Here is a 23,061-nt window from a genome sequence, read left to right as displayed (position 1 = left end):
TTGAACAAGTCTCTTAAAAAGAATATTGCTATAAAAGTATACATAATAAAGATATCTTAGATGTAGACAAAGATTTATAACACAAAGTTTTGATTTCCCCCCCCCCTTATTCCCATGAATTATTTTTATCGTGTTCCGTGCCTATTCACGTCTGTTTTATTTACCATTCTATACTCCAATTATGTATAATTCTTAATACTAAATATACTACTCTTTAATATTTTTCTACAATATTTTTTTATTTATTTAAACAAGCACAAACTATTTTCCTTTTAAATTCTTTTAAATCATTCTACTTGAACGATTTCTCCTTAGTCTTTTCCAATGATTTGCATGGCCCCAAGCAGACTGGGTATTGCATTTCCCTTGTTTCTTGAAGGCCCTAGCTTCTGTTGACAAGGAATTGGCTCTTTGAAAATTGGTGGTTGTGACTTCCTCAAGATTCCTTCCATTTCTTCACCTTGCCAGCATTTGGCCTCTAGGGTTTTGTGCTCCCTGAATCTTCTCCTTTTCCACCACCATTTCTGTGTTATGAGATTCCTGAAGTTACAGCACCGCTGGTGTTATGGGGGCCATTTTTTTTAAAAAAAATGATTTATATGCAGCCCTTCTCTGGAGACTCAGGGCGGCTTACAATGCGTTAAGCAATAGCCTTCATACTTTTGTATATTTATACAAAGTCAGCTTATTGCCCCCACAACTGGGTCCTCAATTTACCCACCTTAGAAAGGATGGAAGGCTGAGTCAACCTTGAGCCTGTGGAGAATTGAACTCTCAGTAATTGCAGGCAGCTGGATGTTAAATGCTTCCTTAGGAGGCATTAGCCTCCTGGGTCTGCCGGTGCATGCTATCCAGCTTCTCTTATCAGGAATGTTCTTCTTTCTGATGGGTAGGATATAATTATTCAACTGCAGTTTCCTCCCTTCCCAAGGTGTTACTGAAGCTCTCAGTGTGGCTTCAGCTCTTATTTATGGATTGATTATATATATATTTATATAGTTGGAGATCTCACATTTGCAACTCTGAGTAGTGCATACAGGATTAAAATCAGCAAAAGAGAACACAATACACCATAACAAAAATTTAAGGAAAGTAACAGTAACAGGAAAAACTAAACTAAGGTCATAAGAAAGACAAACATAGTGACAGAATCAACTAATCTCTAGCCCTCATGCCCAAGGACTTCCAGAATATTAGCAGGATCAAGATTCCACAAATGTCAGGTGGGAAGGGTGCCAGGAGGGGACTGCAGCCGAGAAGACATGCTTCCTCAGTACAATTAGCAGTCATTTTTAAGAGATGGGAACTTCTTAAACTGGCCTTCTTCCTTTTTATTGCTACTTAATGTTCCAAGGCAAAAGATCTAGCCAAGTTGTTCAGTTCAATTCTGTTTCTTTTTCTCTTTTTGAAATCATCTTTTTATGGTGGTTTTTTCTGAAGGTCTGCTGACTTGTGCTTCTTCAGCTGAACTCTGGCTTTAACTGCTGATTCTGCTCTAGTGCTTCAACCCAACTACTTCTGGTCCTGATCTGTCCTATCTTGTCCTTTTCTGTCTCTTGGGAAAAGCATGAAACACATAGGAGCATGCTATATGCTCATTGTTTCATTCTGGTACTATGAGTACAAACAAACAAATAAATAAATAAATCTTCCTAGTAATAAATAATCACTATCCCATACAGTGGTGTCTTTTGTTTTAGAGAAAATGTTCTAATTTTCAAATTCAGTCTCATTTGTTTACAATACTGTACTGAAGACAAAATTTCCTGAGATTTATATGATGTTTATGAATTAAGTTTGATGAAAAGATAACCAACATTTTCTATACTTATGGTGAAATTTAATTTTACATACATATGGACTGACTGATTGGGCTTAACACAGATACCTGGAAACTGTTTTCACATTAGATGAGAAATGTGCTTAACTATTAATTACTATGTTCAATTGTTACTACCCTGAAAGTGTCTAAAGCCCAATAATAGTTAAAACTTTATTTGTATCTTGTCTGAAAAAGGTCTGTCTTCTGAGTATTAGATAAGCAAACCAAAGCTGCTGTTTTGATTAGCCTATACACAGTTTGGTTTTCTTAACTTCCAGAGCATAAAGTCAAATTCAGTAGGATGAAGCAACTCGGTTTCCTGCAACTATCAGCCTAAGTAAACTTTAAGCTTTATAATGTTGAAAAAAGCCTGTCCAGATTGTATAGTTATTGACATTGCTTAAAAATATCTAGAATACGGGTGCTCTTTCGTGTGTTTCCAATAGCAATGTGATTACAGAGTTCTGTGTATTAAGTTACCACAGACTTTGAATTCTGACCTTCAGTCTAAAACAGCTTTAGAGGTTACTCTTTTTCCGATTTGTGAGATTGCAAAAAAGGAGCTAATGCTTCTGAAAGGAAGGGGGAGGGCAAAATCTTTGAAGCTGCTAGATTCCCTGCTCACATTGCTTCTGCAAATATAACTGCCTGGGCTTTTAAGTATTTCTAAAAGTAAAATAGGAAGTTCTGTGTCTATCATTACTACTTTCATTCTAATATCTTATCCTGCCTGGTTTCAAGTGATGAGTGAAATCTATGGCAGACTAGTGATACTTATACATAGCACAAAATTAAATATATTGTATGAAGGATCCAAACAAGTCATGTTAGTTAACTAAAGTTAACTGATGTTAGGTAGGTATGTCTATAAAATGGACTTCCTTTTTTTGAGTTGGTCTGTTTTGATAGCACTATTACAAACTCAATCCAATCCAAACATTCCTAATATATGATTATCTAATTGATTTGAATGGAACAAATTAATCATACTTGAATTCTTTCTTTTACATAGGTCACAGAAGAACTTAACAACCGATGTAATCCATGCTACATTGAAAAATCAGTGGTGAAATTCCCAATGATGTACTATATATATTAATGTGAGAAACAAAGATCAGATTATAAATGCTGGATCTGGATTACTTCCAATGATCAGTACTCTAAAGAAAATTAATAGAAAATAATGATAAAACAAAACTTTTAATAGATAAAGGTTATTGCAATATATTTATGTGGATGCAATCTGAGAACCAGTTTGGTCTAGTGGTTAAGGGACCAGGCTAGAAACCAGGAAAATGTGAATTAGTCCCATTTTAGGTATGAAAGCCACCTGAGTGGCTTTGGGCCTGTCATGCTCTCACACAATGCCATGCTTGGGCAACTAATGTGGATACAATGCTTGCAGATAATGAAATATGGAAAATTGTTTAATGCATTGAAAAGAAAACAAAGGACATATCTTATTTTATACAATAACACATTGTAGAAATACAGATGGAGACAATAGGTGGGGTGAATCATATAAGATGATGGCGTTGAAATAACTGGCAGCCCTTTTGAATGAATATATATTCAGACATGTTATGCAAAGACCTAGCTCTCTGGAAAAGCTCTCCTAACTGGGAAAGGTCGAAGGAGCAGAAGAGAATGACCAGCAGCAGGGTGGACAGACTCAGTTACAGTAGCAATAAATACACCATTGGAAAGCCTAAAAGAACAGATTAGGAATAGATTGCCATGGAAAAAAATCTATTTGTGTCTAGGACTCAAAAATTACTACTTGATGTCACATAATTAATCAATGAATATTATTAGGGGATTGAAGTAAGAAAGAGAAGGCCTCATAAAAGTCCAGCTCAACCATGGCAGCTTATTTTGTGCCATGGCCAATTATTCTTAGCCAAATCACTGCCAAATGCATTTACAAAGTTACTATTGTGACAAAAAATATATGGAGGAAATAGTACTGAGTTCATAGAGAAAAAGGTTGGATGTAAACCTAATAAATAATAAATAGTAAATGGAATTAAAGGTTTTACATTCTTTTTAGCTGCAATGACAATTAAGGACTTGCTTTATCTTTCTCACTGAAATCAGTAGCTGAGATCTATTTTAAATGTTCTTAGATTTCATAAGATCTCATCCACTGCTAGCTGTACCATACCCTATTAAAGATGAAATATGTTTTTTATTTTTCTTTTGGAATATTTTAAAAGACTTCAGGATGCTAATCACGTGGATGCTAATCTTTTGTCTTTTTCATAAAAGTCCATGAACTGTCTCAGTTATAATTTGGTTGTTGTCAATTAAATATATACCCATAATAATTATGATCAGTCATGAAAAATTAGTATTGTCTGTGTTGAGTGTTTTATTAAAATGAATTATTGACAATCTATCTGGCAAATGACCATGATATTCTGTTCTCTTAGTTTAGGGAGTACATTTTTTTCCCTATAAATCTTTGTGCACAATGTTTTGCAGAAAACTTATAAAGTTCCTGTACTATTTTATCTTGACCTTCTGGGCAATAAAGTGTCGAACTGCTTGTTTCATATGTTTTAAACCTCAGAGGAATTATGCATGAAAAAGAAACTAATTTTAACAGCTAGAAGTTCTAAATCTTATTTTACTATTTGTTACATATCAGTGTAACTGAAACATGTTGTTTTGGAAACAATTTATATTTTAAAAGTTCTTGATAGATAAAATTGAATTACACTTGCATCGCCTATAAACTCCAATAGGGTATGACTTTAATGTAACATGATGTTATAGAACCACAATGACAAAAGTAGTGGCTTTTTCAGTTTCAAAGGTTAGGGTTAGAAATATAATTATGAAAATATAATTCAACATGTCAGGCACTTTTTAGTTCTGCAAGTTTTATTAAACAAACACAATCTCATCAATTTTTCCTCAAAACAAGCAAAGAAGTCATTACTGTCAAATTTATCCTAATAGTAACTATAGGTGCAGGTAAGAAAGAACTATGATAAGTTTGGGATGCTTAAAAAGTGTCAGGAATGAGATCTAAATGATATATGTGGATCCATCCTATCAGTATCATATTTATACTGGGTAAGTTTGTTGGTGGCTTGTTATTCATATTTTTTTCCTGATTGAATGATGTTATTTTTTAATTGAAAGCAAGCCATTCTGAAAGTACTTTGAAGAGAAAGAAAGAAAAAATATAACTAATCAATCAATAAATCTGTCTGTCTGTCTGTCTGTCTATCATCCATCCATCCATCCATCCATCCATCCATCCATCCATCCATCCATCCATCCATCCATCTATCTATCTATCTATCTATCTATCTATCTATCTATCTAACTAAAGAATTTGTGTCCTGATTCCTGTTCTAGAAGTAACTATAACCATAAGGACTTGCGGTCTTTGGAAGGATCTTCAGTCTGCAAAGATATGAGTAAGATTTGCAATTGGTTCATTTTTTTTCTTTATAAACATTCATTAAATTATTTCGTTATTTGTATTAAAAACAGTAGAAAGAGCTTGAGAGTACAATAAAATCTAGTGGGAATGAAAGAAAATACTTTTATCTCTTAAAATTTGGGGTTCAGATGCTTTTTACAACATCACGTGTGGTTAACAATAATATCTGTTGAATTTGGCCAGAATATATGAGTAATATCATTTAAATTGAGTGGTCTGAATAACACCCTCCTGAAATTTATGCATTTCTTCATAACTGGAGTAAATGGAACTTGAGATTTTTAAAAGTTAGAAAACAGAAATAGCAGATTTGTCCTTCTCTAAATTTGTCTACTTGTTTACTCAAGGCATATACCTGTATCTCCTCTTAAAACTATCACTTGAAGCAATTAAGCTTTTTAAAAAATAAATGTATCGATAAAGTAGCATATTTGTGCTACTATGCCTAAAAAGAATTGCTGGATCAATATAGGTAACTTTAGAATCCAATAGAATTGAAATAACTCTGAAATTAAAATAATTTTCTTAATCATTATCTTCAGATTTGATCTGGTATACATTTTTATCAGAACTTCCAAGTACTGCATCTGCTTGAGGGTACTGGCAGTATGTCAGTTCCATATATCTCCAGAAGCATCATGTTTTGAAACTTCACAGCATTTCAGAAGCAGTTTTGTGATATATCACTAGGGACAGCTGTTCAAAAATATTTCATTGAATACAGTACTGTCAATTCTTGAATGTGCCAAAACTAGCTTTTATATGAACTTCTATTTTAAGGAGAGAAAAAAAGTACCTCTTAATACTTCTTCTAATATTCTTTGTGTGTTCACAATATAAATATTGTAGGCCATGCCATAATATATCCCATAATATTTTCATATATGTACAGTATTGTTAGTGCAACATCTGCATCCCAGCAAATTATTCCCATTCAGTATTAAAGTTACTTATGAAGTAAATTGCTATTTTAAAAAATCAAAGATAGCAAGATATTATCTGAAGTTGCCTTATGCTAACCATCTTTGCCCTTTGTTTCAATATTTGAAATGTAAGAGATTCCAGATTGTTTGGCTTTGGACATCATAGGCAGAGATCTATATCCGAATATGCCATACGCAGATTGGGAAGAATACCAGACAGACCATTCTCTCTTCATCTCCAGAAGTTACCCTAGAGACCAGGCTGCATTGTCCCCTTATGATATTTACAGTACTATCAAGCAAACAAAAAGCTTTTGGTTTAGTCCAGCAGCATAGAACGACTTCTGAATTTTTAATAGCATTTTCTTGTGCTGTATCTTAGTGATACTTGCTGATTTACTCAAAAAAGATAGTGTAAACTTTCCCAAAACATTTGAATGGAAGTATACCATCCTTGAAAGCAAATAAAATGTACCCTTTATTATTGTTTTATGGCATTCTGCATTGTCCTGGGGAGAAAGCAACTGTTTAAACATATTCAGAATAACTACAGTGGGCCTATGCAAGTTCATAAACTAAAGCACTTAAGTGTGGTTCAACTGTTTTAGTGGTCAAAGAAGTTCACTGAAGTATGATACCCTGATTTTAAATACATTAAGTCACCCTCATTGATTTCAGTAGAATTTACTACCAAATATGTTATGCATAAGTACTATAATTTGAGAGTGTGGATTGGATATTCAGTGACAAAGAGGAGGAAAATCAATGAGAAGTAATAGTTAACACTCCTCCCACAAAAGAATACACAGTCAAATTATAAAAAGCCACTAAGCACAAGAGCTTCATCTACTATGAAGACAAGATGAAATCAAATACTCAAAATTCTGTTTCCCTCAGATAATGATAATATAGGTGGCTAAAAAGCCTACAGGTGCTGAAAAGCACTGTATTAAAACAAATGTTAGCATAAAACACATGTTCTGATGCTACTACCAAATTTAACACTTTGTTAAATATTTGCTAGCACAGAAATATAATTGCTTAGCAGCATGTTAGTTGTAGTCAAGAATATAATAAGTATACATCATGATTTTACTCAATAATGCAAATCAAAAGCAGATCATTATTCCCAGATTCATATGCACCTGTCTTATTTGAAATAGCTTATATGTTAATCATTAATCATATATGAATAGACATGATTTAAATACAGAGTACATAAAATTACTATTGATTTGTAACACTGAAAAATGCAAAATGTCTAACTAATATTGTATTGTCATTGGTAAGATAACATTTTAAAATATCTTCTAAAAGAATTTGGTTTCAGTCTTAAACTCACTTTCTTGGGTATAACTCTCAGTAAACTGAATTGGTCAGAATAGGGCTGCACTGTTAAAACGTGTGGTTACTTCAAGTCCAGTGTTTGCCATACTGCCTTGTATTCTCTTTTCTTGCCTTTTAGAAAAAAAATCATTGTGTATTTCAAAATAAATATAAAACCACTTTTTCCAATAAAATTTTGTATTAACCATATCCTTGAGAGATAAGACATTACTTTATATATTACTACAAATTAGTTAAATAAATTACTTATGAAAAGAACTCCCAAAATAAGGAGCATTCTGTCATCCCAAAAGTATTTTACCTTAGTAAAGTGTTTCAATGAAATTAAAATATTGCATATGATTTTATTGGCAATGCAGATTAATATAACATTACAAATTCCACTTTGAACGTAAGAATTAAAAGAGGGGATATTTTGTGAATATATGTGTCATGCTACAGAGGCAGACCTAGCAGACATATGTGGATTTTGACCTTAACCTTCCATATATGGAAGTGTCTATCATGATTCTTTTCCTTCACTAAGCAACCAGATTCTGTTCAAGGCTGTCATGGCACAATTTCCTTCCCTTGTGGAAAGTTTACCCAATGTATTTTTTTCTGAAAATATGTAAGCTGGACATTGCACAATATTTTTGTAAAGTATGTTGAGGTTATAAGTTTTTATTTATAACAAATATTATTTGAAGCTAACTTTGTACAGTATTCCAATATTCAACTGTGTACTCATATTACTTCGTGTTGCAATACATTCAGGCACAACTATACCCTTCATTCAAAAAGAGTTTTTACAGATATTTTAACATGTTTTAACAAACAATCTTACTATCTTTGATAGTACATTATTTGTACTGGAACTGGACCAGTATTAATTTAGAAATGGGTGTGTGTTCTCAGATTGGTTAAATTGCTCAAAGCAACATATATTAGCTATCTGGATTTTAAATAGTCATCTTATCTAAGAATTAGCTTTAAAAATTGTCTCTAAAGTATTCCCATTCAACGTTAATATTTAACATACGCAAAGGCAACTATATAAACAAATATTAAGAGTCGTTGTGCAGGAAAAAAATGAGTAGAAATAAGGATAATGCAGAATTACTTCCACCACCACCCCCAAAAAAAGATTGAATCCAAGTATTTTGGATTATTATTATTTTTTTGCCCACCATCGTTTTAATCCCTACATTATAAACACTTGAAAGGTTGCTGGTTATTCTGTCAAATTGCTGGAGGTTGGCACGGGTGAGGGGTTTAGTTTAGCGTTTAACCTTCTTGTTCTCTTTCGTATTTTTGCTTCTTTAAGGAACAACCAGGAACAAAAATCCGATACGCATCCAAACAAGTGCAGACGCGGGAGTTGGTATTGCTGGATCGCCTTCTTTAGCTGTACTTAAAGCAGATCTGGAGAGTGCCGCGAACGCCGTTCTTGGTCGCCTGCTTTGGGGATCGGGCCAAGGCTTTTAAGTCCATCCGCACCTCTCCCATCCCCCAGCTTTGCTCCCGGCTAAGGAACCCGACGCCGGACTAGCCCGCTCGGAAGGTGCAGAGGGAGCTTTTCCGCGCCGCCCGCTCTGCGAAGCTCTACGTGGCTCGGGTAGCGCCGCAGCAGAAAGCCAGCCCGTCGGCCCGCTTCTTGACAGGGCGCGCTCAGCTGCATCTCTTCCCCCACCACCATCACCACCCACAGCTGTTTATGCACATGCCGCGGGATCCTTCATTTGCATACCAAAATTGCTTGCCAGCAAAGGTGGCCTCCGACGAGCCAGCCCAAGGCTGACTTCGATTGTTCGCATGTTCAAACCAATAAGACTAAGCTGTGGTTTGCATTAGGAATAAACAAAAGGGGACGAGTCGCAAGGAGGGTGTGTTGTTGGGGAGGTGGGGGGGGAGGGGGTGAGAGAGGAAGGCGGAAAAGCCTCCGGGCTAGATTGGGGCAGACCTCCAAGCCTGGGCCAAGGTAGAGGCAACGAGCGAGCGCCGACGAGGCTTCGGCTGTTCCTTTGTCTGCTCTTCAGCGATCGTATCTGCGGCCGCGTTTGCGGAGAAGCCGAAGAGCGAGAGAGCGCCTTGGTTTGCTGAGAGAGGATTTGAGCGGGAACTTAGGCGCGCGCCGATTTGGGAACTGGGTGCTGCTGCAGACGGACCCCTCAGTGCCACTTCCGACTTTAAGCCTTCCTGGGAAAGTCCTCGTTGGCTGTTTTCAATTTCGCTCTGGAGACCCGAAGGCCCCCCCGTCCCCGCCCCTCCCGCCGCCGCCGCCACCACCTCACTCTCTCTCCTTTTGCCTCACACAGACGCTTGGCAAGCACAGCCCGCGGCGGCGGCGGCGGCGGCAGCAGAAGTCACCCTCGCTCCGCTCCTCGCCCTAAACGCGAAATTGTCCTCCAGAGCGAGCGGCGCTTCTAGGCTGCGCTTGGAGTGGGGTCGGGGGGTTCCTGGTTTGTTTTGTTGTTGTTGTTGTTGTTTCAATCAGCACAGGCTGTTGAGCTTTTAAAGAATAAAACGATGTGAGCAACACTGGTTGGTTCACGTGAAGGGAGTCCCTAACTCGGGTGGATGCTGCAAAGCCGTTCGCTGTAAGTACAAACCTGTCTGTTTCGAAAACTGCATGGATTTGACAACTGTCCCTTCTTGTAAAACGGTGAGAAACCGCCCCCCCTCCACACACACACACACACACACACACACACACTTTTTTTGGCTCGGCTGAAGTTTTATAAGGAAGTCACCCGCAAGAATGCCCTATGTTGCAAAAACAAGTTTTCCAAGCAACTAAATGATCCCCCACCGAGGGATCATATGCACGTTTCTTCTCTCCCCCCCCCATCCCTGTTAATACCTAATATACGTCACAAAAATTTTTTGCAGTGAAATTTGGCTGAGCTTCCTCTTTATGTAGATGTCTTTCAAGTCATATGTTCTGTGCTTTTAAAGTGTTTATTGTGTTAAATTTGGTTGATATGGACTGTTTAGTTTTCTCAAGTGTTCGCGGGTCACTGAAAATAAATAACCCAGTGATGAGCGATTTAAAAAAAGATCCTTGAATTGGTGAAAGACAATTCAGAAGGAAAGAAAATAAATTTGGAAGAAGGATGTGTGGCAGAAATGTTGACAGCTTACTCTGAAGGAGGAAATCCTGGAAAAATTGCTGAGCATTAAAGGATGACTTTATCAAGCTACCTGACATAATTATAATGTAAAACCTTTGGTATTTCTGGAAACTAAATGCTTACAATTAACTAGCATTAATACACCACTGTATTTATATGAAGCTTCTGAATTTCATCATTCATAAAAAATGTAAGTTTCATTTTTGACCTATTTTATAAATGCCACCAGATGTTTAAAACAGCCAAACCATAATCATGTTAAATTAGCCTCAGATAACAATGTAAGTGCACTTTACAAGGTAAATGATAAAATCTGAATTCAGAATTTTATTAATATTTAAACCAGCTAAATATATTTTTCTGCAAAAGAAAAGTTAAACTGACAAATTTTAAGAATAGATTTCTAGAAAGTAGAGTGTTTTATTTATATTTATATTTTTCTTTAAAGCATACCCAATCTCATTGCTCATTTTTTTCTTGTTTTTCTGAAAGGACTATAGTTTTGTTAATCCATGTCACATTTGTTTAAAACAAATGTATGTATTATTCAAATCTTACTATTTGGGTTGTAGCAGTCCCTTTAAATGACCTGTCTTATACTTTTGGAAGCTGAATCCCTGCACAGTGACAGATTTATAAAACAAGCCATTGTTTCATTTTTCATAAATACAGCAGGGAAGTACATGATTCCAAATCATGGAGAAAAAATGGAAGAATGGCTTGTTGTTGATGTTTTTGGGATTATTCATAGAATTAAAAAAGATCCCTGATTCAAGAGCAGAGATTGTATATATATTTATCAAAAGAAAGATCCATTTTGTACAAATCAAAATATTTTATTTTGACTTCCATGTCTATTTAAGACGACCTAGTCTTTAGTTTTATATTTGAATCATATGTCAATATATTTCATTAGTAATGCCAATATCAGTTGGGTAAAGATCCAATGCTAGTTAAAACTAGTTTTAATAATTCATGCACTTTTGATACATGCATTATAAAGTAATTTTTAAGTAACTCTATGTTTGAAACCGTCAACATTTGTGACTCTTATAAGTCAACTTTTTTTTTTAAAGGGGGGTTGAAAAAAGTAACTAAAAACTCTCGGAGGGGTTAGATTATAACTGGCTGAATATAATTTATTAATTCAAATATAAACTTTAGAGTATTTTTACTTCAGAGAAATTCCTTTTAAATTATAAATTTCTTTTTATAAGAATTGCTTCTAGCAATTTTTTTAAAAGTCTGGAAAACTAATCATTTAGACAAGTACCTTCACTTTACTTGCTCTGTGCTGCTGAGATTTAGAAACCCTTCCCATTTACAGTTTACTTTTCACGGAACATTATTAAATTTCTGGCTTCATACATGATTTTCTGTCAGATGCTTTTGATTTGTAATTTACCAAAGTATAATAAACAGTGCAAAAGTCATGAATTTTCTTCTGCATCCTGAGCTCTGTGGTAGGGAAAATGTGATAAAATGTGTACCTTAAGTTCTGTTTGATGAACTCTTAAAGCAAGTTTGCCTTCTGGAAATAATTTCTGGGGTTGAAGAGCATGGTATTAACAGATTTAATGTGGCTATTCATTGGATTGTTGGAGTAGTATGTGAGGTTTAACAAAATGAGAGAGACAAATTGAATATCAACAAAACCTACATCTGTGAAGAATTATGAAGTTAATTAGGAAAAAAAGACCAACTGAAAAGATTTTATAAGATGGGCACAATTTGGTATTATTTGTAAAGATATTTAACTGTGCACTTTTATGCAGGCCTGCTCACAAGTAAACTTTACAGAGCTTCATGAGTCTATTCTCACCATCCTAATTGTCACTGTAATTTTACTAAAATTTCATGTTTTTAGGAAGAATTAAAAAGCAGTTTTCTTTTTTATCATGTAATGATTATATGGCAAAGAAGTTCCAGATTTTGTCTTTTTAAAACTTATTGATCTGATTTCATAACTTGATTTTTGCATATTGCAATAATCCTATCTTCCATTTTTAGTGCATCAATTCTTCAGTTGATTCTAATTATTGCTACAAACTTCTGCTGTATGGAATGATTTGAGTAGTAAAGCTATGATTTTGAGCAGTTTACACTTTCTGAGTAAAATTTTAAGCTTCAGTAGATGTATATTAATTAAAGTACTAATAAGTATCATTCATCAATGTGTTATTCTCTGTAAATTGGTCATCATACTGTAATTACTCAGTATAGTATAATTTTGCATCCCCCATAGTCCTCCAAAAACATATGAAGTATAGTATTTTGTAAATTATAACTAATGTCACCAACATCTGTGTCTAATTGTTGCTTGCATTTGCATTCTTGAGTGTAGATTTATTTTTCCTGTACCACTATGTGGATTCATTTGACCAATCTAATAGGAGATTAGTAGTTTTAAAGTTATTTTGATTAAAGAATTATTTTTAAATAGTATAATGAATAACACATGGCTTAAATAATCCTTAATAGGGAAAGGATTGCAACTGAAGTATAACACAAAAATGAAGGTCTTCCAAATGAACTCTCACAGCCTCTATAATATTAAAAGATAAGCAAATATTTGTATTATATATGGTATCATATGTAATTCTAGCATACAAAAGACACAGATATTGTATTATTGTACATGATTAGCACATTATATTATATATATTAAATATAATACAAATAATATAAAATATAAATACATATTATAGCAGTTAGTTTAAAATACTACAATATCTGTATACTTAAGAACAGATAGTTTTAATAGTCTACTTTTCCATCTATAATTTATTCAAAGTGTATTCAAGAAGCGTGAGGGAACATATCCTAAAGGCGCAGTTTTGAGTATTAGAGTAAAATGTTTCCATTTAACACTTAACGTCTTTTTAAAAAATCTTAAAAGAATATGGTTTAGTTGTTGCAAACATACACTTGATAGTTTGAATTAGCTTTTTATGGTCTCTTAAAAATACACTATGCGGCATTTTAAAACAACACAAGAAAAATATTGTAGTTCTATGTCTGTTACAGCATGCTTTTTGCCCTTATGTGTAACATTATATGTTGTCTGGCTGATTATAGGAGTGGTGTGTGCTTTCTAAAGTAGTAATTCTGTCTAAGATTAAAAATAACAAAAACTACAAACACATAAGTGAGATTTGCTTAGATAACTTTTATGGCACTTAAAATGCCTCATCTCTCTTGTCTTTGTTCTGTGATCATCTAGGAAATGTCAGTTCAGGTTGGGTGGAATCCTGAATTCAGATTTTTTAAGATAATATATGCCATAGCTGGAGAAGTTTTGTTTGTACTTTTATGCTAGCGATGGATCTTCACCTGAGATACGTATATCACCTGCTCTTTAGAAACACATTTTCTGTCAAGTCTGTTCTTAAATACAGATTATTTACAGGTTATTTTGAAATTTAAAAGCTATTCTACATTATATAAGTCTGAAAAGATTCTGATTTTTTTAAAACAAAAAGTTAATTGTCTTGAAGGATAATACTCATTGAGAACATATAGTAGCTTATTTAGCAATACCATTTTTGTATGTGGGATTCATATTTTAAAAGACTGCATTAAGTTCATTTTTTCTGAGGCATGTATGGTTATTTTTAGCTTAATTTAAATTAGTAGAGGAGGGCACAGATCGAAGGCTACAGAATCTCTGGCCCAGTTAGACATGAAGAAACTTCACAGTTGATTTATAGAAGTATAACATAGCTGTACTTTACATGCTTAGCACTGACTTGAAATTTTTTTAAATTATCTGGAGTCTGAAGTTTAAAACATAAATTGGGAGAAAAGATAAAAATTAACTTGCTAGGCATAAAAGACTGTAAAGAGTTAAAGAGTGGGAGGGAGATATATTTCGGTTAGTGATAATAAAAGCTGGCTGATAGATCTTTAGAGGGTGTTGGAGTGTTAGAGCGTCTTTCCTTAAAATTGCTTGCTCTGTTAATAGGTTCCTTACCTAGGCACTTCTTCCTAAACTACTCTAGGAAGACAGCTTTACATGTTGATTGGGGGAGGGGTAATGCAGTGTGCAGCTGTCATAGACAAGTGATGAATCACTATCCCGTCATTTGGCTGCCTTCCCCATGACATGGGCAGGAGGGGGATAGACCTGCTGGAGGAAACAACAGTTGAAGCTTCAATTTAAAGACAATATGTCTTTCACTGAAGTACTGTCCCCCTCCTCTTTGGTTAAAAAAGAGCATTATGATCCCCAGGAAGATTTCTTTGTTTAGTTAGATTAAGACCTGACATGAACATAGCATAACATAGATTTCTGTTTGTGTCCCTGGTTTGCAGGTGTAAAAATCCCAAGTCAGTTCAGATGTTGCTGCTTCATCCTTTCGCAGGTAAGGTTAAAGTGAAAGTCGCTTCTCTATGGAAAGAAAAGCTTAGAATGAAGTTGTGTTTGTTTACTTCAAGTGACACATATACAAATGAGATTTGTTTCTTAAATTTAAACTGGAGAAATGTTTTCACTCTTTGGAAAATACTTTAAATATTCTGAAATGATTATTTTAAAAAATACTTTTCTGAATTAGAAAAATATTCTGTTGCTTGGAATTTTTTAATCACAGTGATACAGAGCCTTGTATATAAGTTGGAAAACTAGTTCATTTTTAAATATAGATTTGATAAACAGAGCCATTGTCAAAATAATTTATTACAAGAAAGTAGTCATCAGTATTGAAAACTAAATACATTATAATGAATTTTGAAAAATATGCTTCTTTGCATGGGTTTGACAGAATATGAGGTAAGTCTGGAAAGATTCAATTTAGTTGCTTATTGAACTTTGTCTACCTGTAAGTATAATTTCAGATAGTATTTTACAAAAAAAATCCTCCAAGCAAATTTGAAAATCCAAACTAGTAAGTTTATTAGCATTTTGGAAAGTCTAGAATTGATACCAATGATGTTTTCATATTGTAAAAATGAATAAAGTATTTTAGCGCTATCTCTTTATTCAAAAATCATTTTTATTTCAGAATATGTGTTTTGACTATTGCCCTAACATATTTATTATACAAAGCACAAATGGAAATTTATTATAAAAACTGGTATATGTAAGAATGCCAGTATTTTACTAAAGAGAAAACATTGGCAATTTTGTACTTAGCTCAGTTTTTATTTTCTTTAAGTGACAGTTCAAGTACCGCAAAGTGCTAAGGTATATTAATGCTAGAACCATTCATTGTGCATTGGTCTTATCCCTTTTCAGTGGGGCACACTTTATGTAATCCACAAAACAAACACGAGAAGAGACATAATAATATTTTAATGCTGCATTTGTTTCAATAGAAACAGAGGAACAATTAAGTAGTTTGCTAGAGTAAACACATACATCAGGAATATCTCATTCCTTGTCAGTCGACTGTAGGTTCAACGATTGCTTCAAGTGTTTTCTTTGGTTTGGAGGCCCATTAAATTTCAATTGGGTGGTAAATTATATGCAAGCAAGCAGTGTTAATTTTTAATGTGCTTTTATTGTCTCTGACACAATAATTTATACAAATATATGGATATATTATAAGAAGTAACTTGTTTTTGCTATGTTAAGGTTCTAATTAGACATTAATGCATTGTGTATGGAAAGGTGCAAAACTCCTTACCTGGGAATAAGATCCATTGGATTTTATTTCTCACAGACTTTCCAAAGCTATAAATATATGTAGATTTGCACTTACAGAAATGAGATTATGTGTTTGAGGTAGAAAAATTAATTGTAGACATAGCCTGTGAAAAGTCTTGAACTGTTTTTCTATAGTTACATTTCTTTCTTTCTTTCTTTCTTTAGGTCTATGGAAATGCAGGATTTAGCCAGCCCACATAGCCGTCTGAGTGCTGGCAGTGAGTCTCCTAATGGTCCAAAACTTGATAATTCTCACCTAAATAATAATTCCATGACACCCAATGGCACAGAAGGTTAGTTTCTGATCGTGTATGTTGCCTATTTTATATATATATATACCCTGTTTTCCCAAAATAAGACATCACCTAATAGTAAGTCCAATCAGGCTTTTGAGTGCATAGCAATAAGGCCAAGAGCTTATTTCAGGGTTCAAAAAAAAAATGTAAGACAGGGTCTTATTTTCGGGAAAACACAGTAAAAACTTCATTAATTTGCAAACATGAAATTTTGGATTAGGCCTTACCCGTTACATTTGGGGTTTACTATTTGAATGAAAGTGGAGAATATATGGTGGAATGTTTCTCCAGTTCTCTGCATAAAGGCTAGGGATGATTAACCTTTTCATCTAGCTGTTTGTTTGTTTGCTGATTTTAAGTAGCAGCTTTGTTTTGGCATCTGAAAGTTACTATCATGACTTTCAGGTTTAGCATCTTGGAAACCAGACTTCTCTAGTAGATATGCAAGAATGCTTAACTAAATAAATTCTGTTATTGTATACATTTTAATGAATATAAGGTGGTGCTAGGAACCAATTATAATTAGTAGTTTATTTATAGATATTTTGAAGTTTGCTGTTGGTAATGTTTCAGGATTTTTTTTAATCTTGCATGTTCATTTACCTGGTTAATTTGCCACTAAATGAAATATTGTGATATATAAAGAAAGTAATACGGATACTCTGTTGCTATCTCTAGTTTAGGTATATATTTAAAATATTATTTAGTATGAAAATGTGCAAAATAGCAATTTAATATGTTAAAATGCATAAGCACATGGTGCTATAGGAGATGCAAATGTAAAGGACTTGTTAGCGTTCCAATATGCATTGAATAAGGCTATTAGCACAGCAATATTTTAGGGAAACCACACATACAATATGCTGTGTAGGATAAATTAACAATTTCCTTTGAAATATTAAAAAAAAGTAATAGGAAAATTTAACTTTTTTATAAGAAAGTTTACTATATTAAAAGAAAAAAGGTTTTGTTTCACTTGTACATAATACTGCATTCCTTTAATAGAATAGATGGAATAGAATAGTGGATAGAACCCATCCACTGACCATTGTCATCCCCTTCTCCCAACCATCTTTACTCTCAGTTTTAATTAAAAATTACTTGGAGATACATAGAAGGACATCTAAAATGGGAGAGGTGGCGCTATTTTAAATCTTTTGGTTTGGTATATATTGTATAGGTATATGTATGATGAGTATAAGTATGATGATAACTATTTTATTCTGGAGTTAACAACTTTAACTAATTAAACCCACAAGGGTAACTCTTCTTTCTAAACAAACCTATCAGGATGTTAAGTTAAAATTATTTTAATGCAACAATTCCAAATAATTTAGAGAAGGAACAGAACTTAAAATGCCTTACCAATTTAAAAGAAATAAAACTTTTCTGATGGATATTATATACATGTAATTCTGTGACATATATGGAAAAACTACTAGTGTTTTATTTTCTTTGCAATTTCCCTTTAGGTGACATGACTCTGCTCAGCACTGCAGACTGGTTGTTAAATGTTAATACTCAGACCACTGCAGGTTTGTGTAGCCAAGATGAATGCAAAATTGCTAGCATGCATTTTAAGATTTGCAAAGTTGTAAGATTCTGACTCTTGTTTGTTAGTGGTGTTAGTTAACTTTTTTGAAAGGTAATTAATTCACAGTACTATGTACACGTACTTGAAGTAAACTTCATTGATTGCTACAGGATTTTCATGTGTGCCTATATAGAAAAACACACAGTGGGATAGAGTGAGAGTTGCTTTATCTCCTTAAAATGAATTCGATATTTGTTAAGAGGAGTTTCCTTTCCTTTTCCCTCTTACTTTACTTCGATTATTTTGACAAGAATTTGGAGGATACTCAGTTTTTTAAGACAGACAGATTATATTCATTTTTAAATAATAATGTTGGATTTTAACAAAGCATTTGTGGAAATGCAGTCCATATTTTGTTCTTCCATGCTTCATGTGAATTTATAATGTAAGGGGTTAGGGTTAAATAAATAGGGTTAAACCTATTTAGTTTACATGAAAAATAATAAAGGTAAAGTGTTCCTTGACACAAATTCAACTCTTGATTACTATATCTCTCTAGTTTTTCTTATCCACACAAATTCAAATGGTTTTCCATTCCTTTTTTCCACAATATTTCTTCCAATATTCTCTGCCTATAGTCTTGTGCATTCTTGGTGGTGTCCCATCCAAGTACAAGTTTGATCCAACCATACTTAGCTTTCAAGAGTTAGCTAAAATGTTTGCATTGTGCTATAGATAAAATAAGAAGACTGATTGAATAATCAGGTCATTGCTAGTTAATGAAAAGTAAATAATTTGTATAATGTCTTAATAGAAATACAATAATGTTACAGTATATGGAAGAAAGAAATTTGTGTTTCTATAGGGACTTTTTTGCATGTTATAAAACTGATCTCAAAGCAAAATTATATTGCTGTTGAATATATTTGAATTTTATACAATCCAAAGTGCTTTAAGTGATATAATAGAGGAATATGAAACTGCTCTGTTTCAACCCTGTATCAGTGGTGGGTTTCATTTACCTTTGCTACTGGTTCGCTTGTGCGACGCTTCTGTGCATACGCAGAGAGTATTTGATGATGTCCGCGGGGATGGGCGGAGCCTTCCGCCACCGCTACTACTGGTTTGCCCAAACTGGGGCAAACCGATAGCAACCCATCACTGCCCTGTATTCTTTCAATCCTTTCAAATGTACTGCAATATATTATTTTCTGTTATCCTTTTTATACCAAGGTATTATGAGTTAGGTGGAAAAAAAAAATTTGTTATAGTCCAATTTATTCCTGTAACATTCTTAGGAAACTGAGGCTACAATATATAGTATATACTGCCTTGGGAATAAACTCACAGGGCTCAATCAGACTCATTTGTGCATAGGACTTTAGAGTAAATCATAGTATCTGGATGTCATATGCAGGGGTGGGTTCCACTTACCTTTACTATCGGTCCGCAGCGGGAGCGCGTGCTTATGCGCATGCGTAGAAGCTTCTGCGCATGCACAGATTAGCCATGATGACATTGTGGCGGGTTGGCGGAGTAGTTCTATAGAACTATTACCAGTTCTATAGAACCGGACCAAACCAGGAGCAACCCACCACTGGTCATATGGCAACATACAGAGAACATTTTCTTAACCTGTGCATAAATATGTTTATTCAGAAGAAAGTCAAGATCAAATTGATAGGACTTGACATAAATTGCTTCAGTATTACTTATGTTTGAGACATTATTTTATGCATTTATATATTTGTAAGTTTTAAGATGAAGTAATTTAAACTCATTCATACTTTAATCACTGAGAATTTATTGTACATCAGATCTACTCTCCTTTATTTAGATTTAGAACTTTGGTTTATTACTTGTATATTTTTTAAGAGTGTCTATTTTTTCCTTCTCATATATTTTCCCAAGGTAAAATGTACTGTAGAAAACTAAAGCTTAATTAAAAGTTGGCAGAGGTACTTAGATTCCTCACAAGAAATAAAATTATTCAAGAGCAATTTTCTATATACAGTGTGATACTATGATTGGTATAGAAAACTTTAACTATTTAAATAGTTAGAGTTTCAGTGTAGCAGTTGGTATGAGAGATATGAATGTCAGGTTATCCTAAGTACAGTGGGAATTATGCATCCTGCATTTTGAGTCTGAATTTATAATGTAAAAGCATTTGAGGATCACAGCACTGTTATGAAAGGAGAAGCACACTAAAGATTTCTTTTACCCTCTCTAGAGCGTATCAATTTTCTTCAAAGGCAAACTTGTTCATAGTAAAGATTTAAAATGATTATAATATTGAAGTTAACTAGTTACATTAGATACTGATTTTGGATTACTGTAACAAAAATGATGATTGCATATGGTATTGTATCAGTTGTAATATTTAGTGATTTAAATGTTGCAATTGCACCATAGCATTGGTATTATTCTTTTTATTGTGCACCTGCTTACATAGCATTGTTCTTAGAAATACCATACACCATCTAACACTGGAAGTAGATATCTTTTATAGGGCAAGTACAAAAGTCTAGCATTATGGATTCTTTTCAGCAACAAGTGCTGTTTACAGAGGAGCCAATTTTAAAAGAGGGATTTTGCTTTAGGGCAAATTATCCAGAACAACTAGGTGATTTGGGACTTCAGTCCAAAAATATATAATGTGCATGCGTAGGTGATTTTTTTTGTGGAGAAAAGATGTAATGAATGGTTACGCAGAAACAGCCTTTTGGTAAGAAATATGTTAGTGGAGAAAAGTAGCAGTTTTAGAACAATAACATTCTGGTTTAAGCTTATTGGATAAGGTTATAAAGGCCATATGGGCAGTTTCTGCAGATGAAACACCAGTTCACTCTATTTTCCAAAACACTCGCAAAGTGAGAATTGCCTAGAAGGCCTATAGTTCAATTGGAAGTGGGCAAAAAATGTATTGCAGTTATTGTTGTTATTATTTTTTGCATTTTTCATCTTTCTTATATTGAATACCGAAGTATTCTGCTATTAAACATTAGCAATAATTATTTAAAGTGTATGTTAACTTTAAGCTATTATGGTCCACTTTGAACCTGGATAAACAGTTTTATTATAAGCAAGAAATGCATCTTGAATTCTTAGCTAAAGGTACATGGGACTGTACTTCGTTGCATATTTTAGAAATTGGAATATTGATATTTGTTTTATTTATTGATGAAGGTAGGCTTTTGAAGTTAGTTTTTCTAAATATGGATATATTTATTATCTCTTCTTGTTTCCAATTGTCTATTTGAACCATTTGCTGAAATTAAAATTACAATTATTCATATCAATAATTAAATCACCTTGATAATTAATGGATAAATAAAAGTCTACCTAATTTATTACATTTTTACTCTGCTATAACAGTTTTATAAAAGAATTCATAGAAAATAAGTTGCAGCTGTGAATTATTTACAGATGAATACAGTACTAATGACATTGTGGCAATTCAACCATCAACAAAGCTTTTCAAAATTATATCCTTAAATAAAATGCAAACAATACAGTATACAATAAAGTATACAGATTTTCTAATAATAGACCAAACCAAAATTGCTGAATGTGACTTTTTTTTGAAAATTGGTTACACTTATATATTTATTTATTAATTTATGAAAGAAAAAAATAATTTACAGAGTGTTAGATGTGCTAGCAAGCTGTAACCAGTAACTTCATATCATTATAAAGAATATCTGAATTTTTATTAATAAAATAAAATAAAGAATATTTATTATATCTGAAACTTTTGATGGATCATGCATGAGAGGCTGTTGAAGGGGAAAATAGAGGCAAATGGAAAAATAAGAAATGAATATAGATGATTATGATTTATAGATGATGATTATAAACAAAACTATAAATATGCATGTAACAGATATTACTGAGTTATAAGAGTTTGAATATACAGTTTTAACATAAATAATGTTGACTGATGAAACCAATATCCAGGTTTTACTGAGTATTTTGAATTTGAGTCCAAATCTCAAGGCTTAGTATCCATTTGGAGTCTTTCTGGTTTGTAACAAATTGCTATTGCTTGCTGGGGGTACATTTTCTCTGGAAGTTCAGAATTACATACGGTACATGGAAATAATCCTTTATTTTATCCTAATTATGATAATCCTATGAAGGAGATTGGGTTGAAAGTGAGACTGAATGACCTCAAATCACCCAATGAGCTTCAATGACTAGGATGACCTGTGTCTCAGTCCTTGAAATCTAACACCTTAACTACCATATTACACTGTTTGATATATTTTATGTATTTGTACTGTCCTACCAGTTCCATTGTCCACATTTTGCCAACATTGGAATGTTATTCTTGGATGTATCATTCAAATATCTTGTACATCTGTGTGAAAATACAACATCGCCTTTGCCCTGCACAAGTCAAGTAATGTTAAAATGAGGTGTGTCATTCAAGAACCTAACTGCTGAAATATAATAAAATGCTATAGTTTAAGGTATACTTAATGCCCTAGAACAGGGATGGCTAACCTTTTTGCCATTGTGTGCCAAAAGTGGAGGGAGCACTGAGGGGGTCACGCACGTGCGTGCCCTCACCCATAATTCAATACCCCCGTGCCCTGCCCCCCCCGTGCTCCCCTCACTTTTGGCCCGTGACAGCAAAAAGGTTACCAGTGGGCCTGGTAGGCCTGTTTTTCACCCTCCCCAGGTTCCAGAGGCTTTCTTGGAGCCTGGGGAGGGCAAAAATGGCCTCCCAGAGCCTCCGTGTGAGCCCTGTACTTACCTGGCATCCAAAACGGGCCACATGGAGACACCTGGGAGGAGAGGGGCAGCATGGGTGGGGCCAGACAAAAATCAGCTGGCCAGTGCGAGTATGCGCGCTGGAGCTGAGCTAGGGCAATGGCTCGTGTGCCCACAGATATGGCTCTGCGTGCCACCTGTGG

The 23,061-nt window shown here is 34.0% G+C and overlaps 1 protein-coding gene across 15 annotated transcripts in view; it reads left to right on the top strand.

Moving 5' to 3' along the window:
* Positions 1–9,144: 9,144 nt before the first annotated feature.
* Positions 9,145–23,061, top strand: part of EYA1 (EYA transcriptional coactivator and phosphatase 1) — an 81,380-nt gene continuing 67,463 nt past the window's right edge. For 7 of the 15 annotated variants that reach the window (XM_087890676.1, XM_087890674.1, XM_034429958.3 and 4 more), the window contains exons 1-4: positions 9,145–10,128; positions 14,977–15,026; positions 16,475–16,602; positions 18,078–18,140. In XM_087890676.1, the coding sequence (XP_087746802.1) occupies positions 16,479–16,602; positions 18,078–18,140 (187 nt within the window). In that variant the 5' untranslated portion in view covers positions 9,145–10,128; positions 14,977–15,026; positions 16,475–16,478. The remainder of the gene's footprint in view (positions 10,129–14,976; positions 15,027–16,474; positions 16,603–18,077; positions 18,141–23,061) is intronic. The other 8 variants (XM_087890680.1, XM_087890678.1, XM_034429961.3 and 5 more) reach the window with 5 other exon arrangements.

The sequence above is a fragment of the Pantherophis guttatus genome, chromosome 3 (assembly GCF_059756535.1).
Source record: "Pantherophis guttatus breed Tessera chromosome 3, ASM5975653v1, whole genome shotgun sequence".
Lineage (NCBI taxonomy): Eukaryota > Metazoa > Chordata > Lepidosauria > Squamata > Colubridae > Pantherophis > Pantherophis guttatus.
The sequence above is the reverse complement of the archived record's forward strand: the minus strand, read 5'-3'. Positions and strand labels throughout refer to the sequence as shown.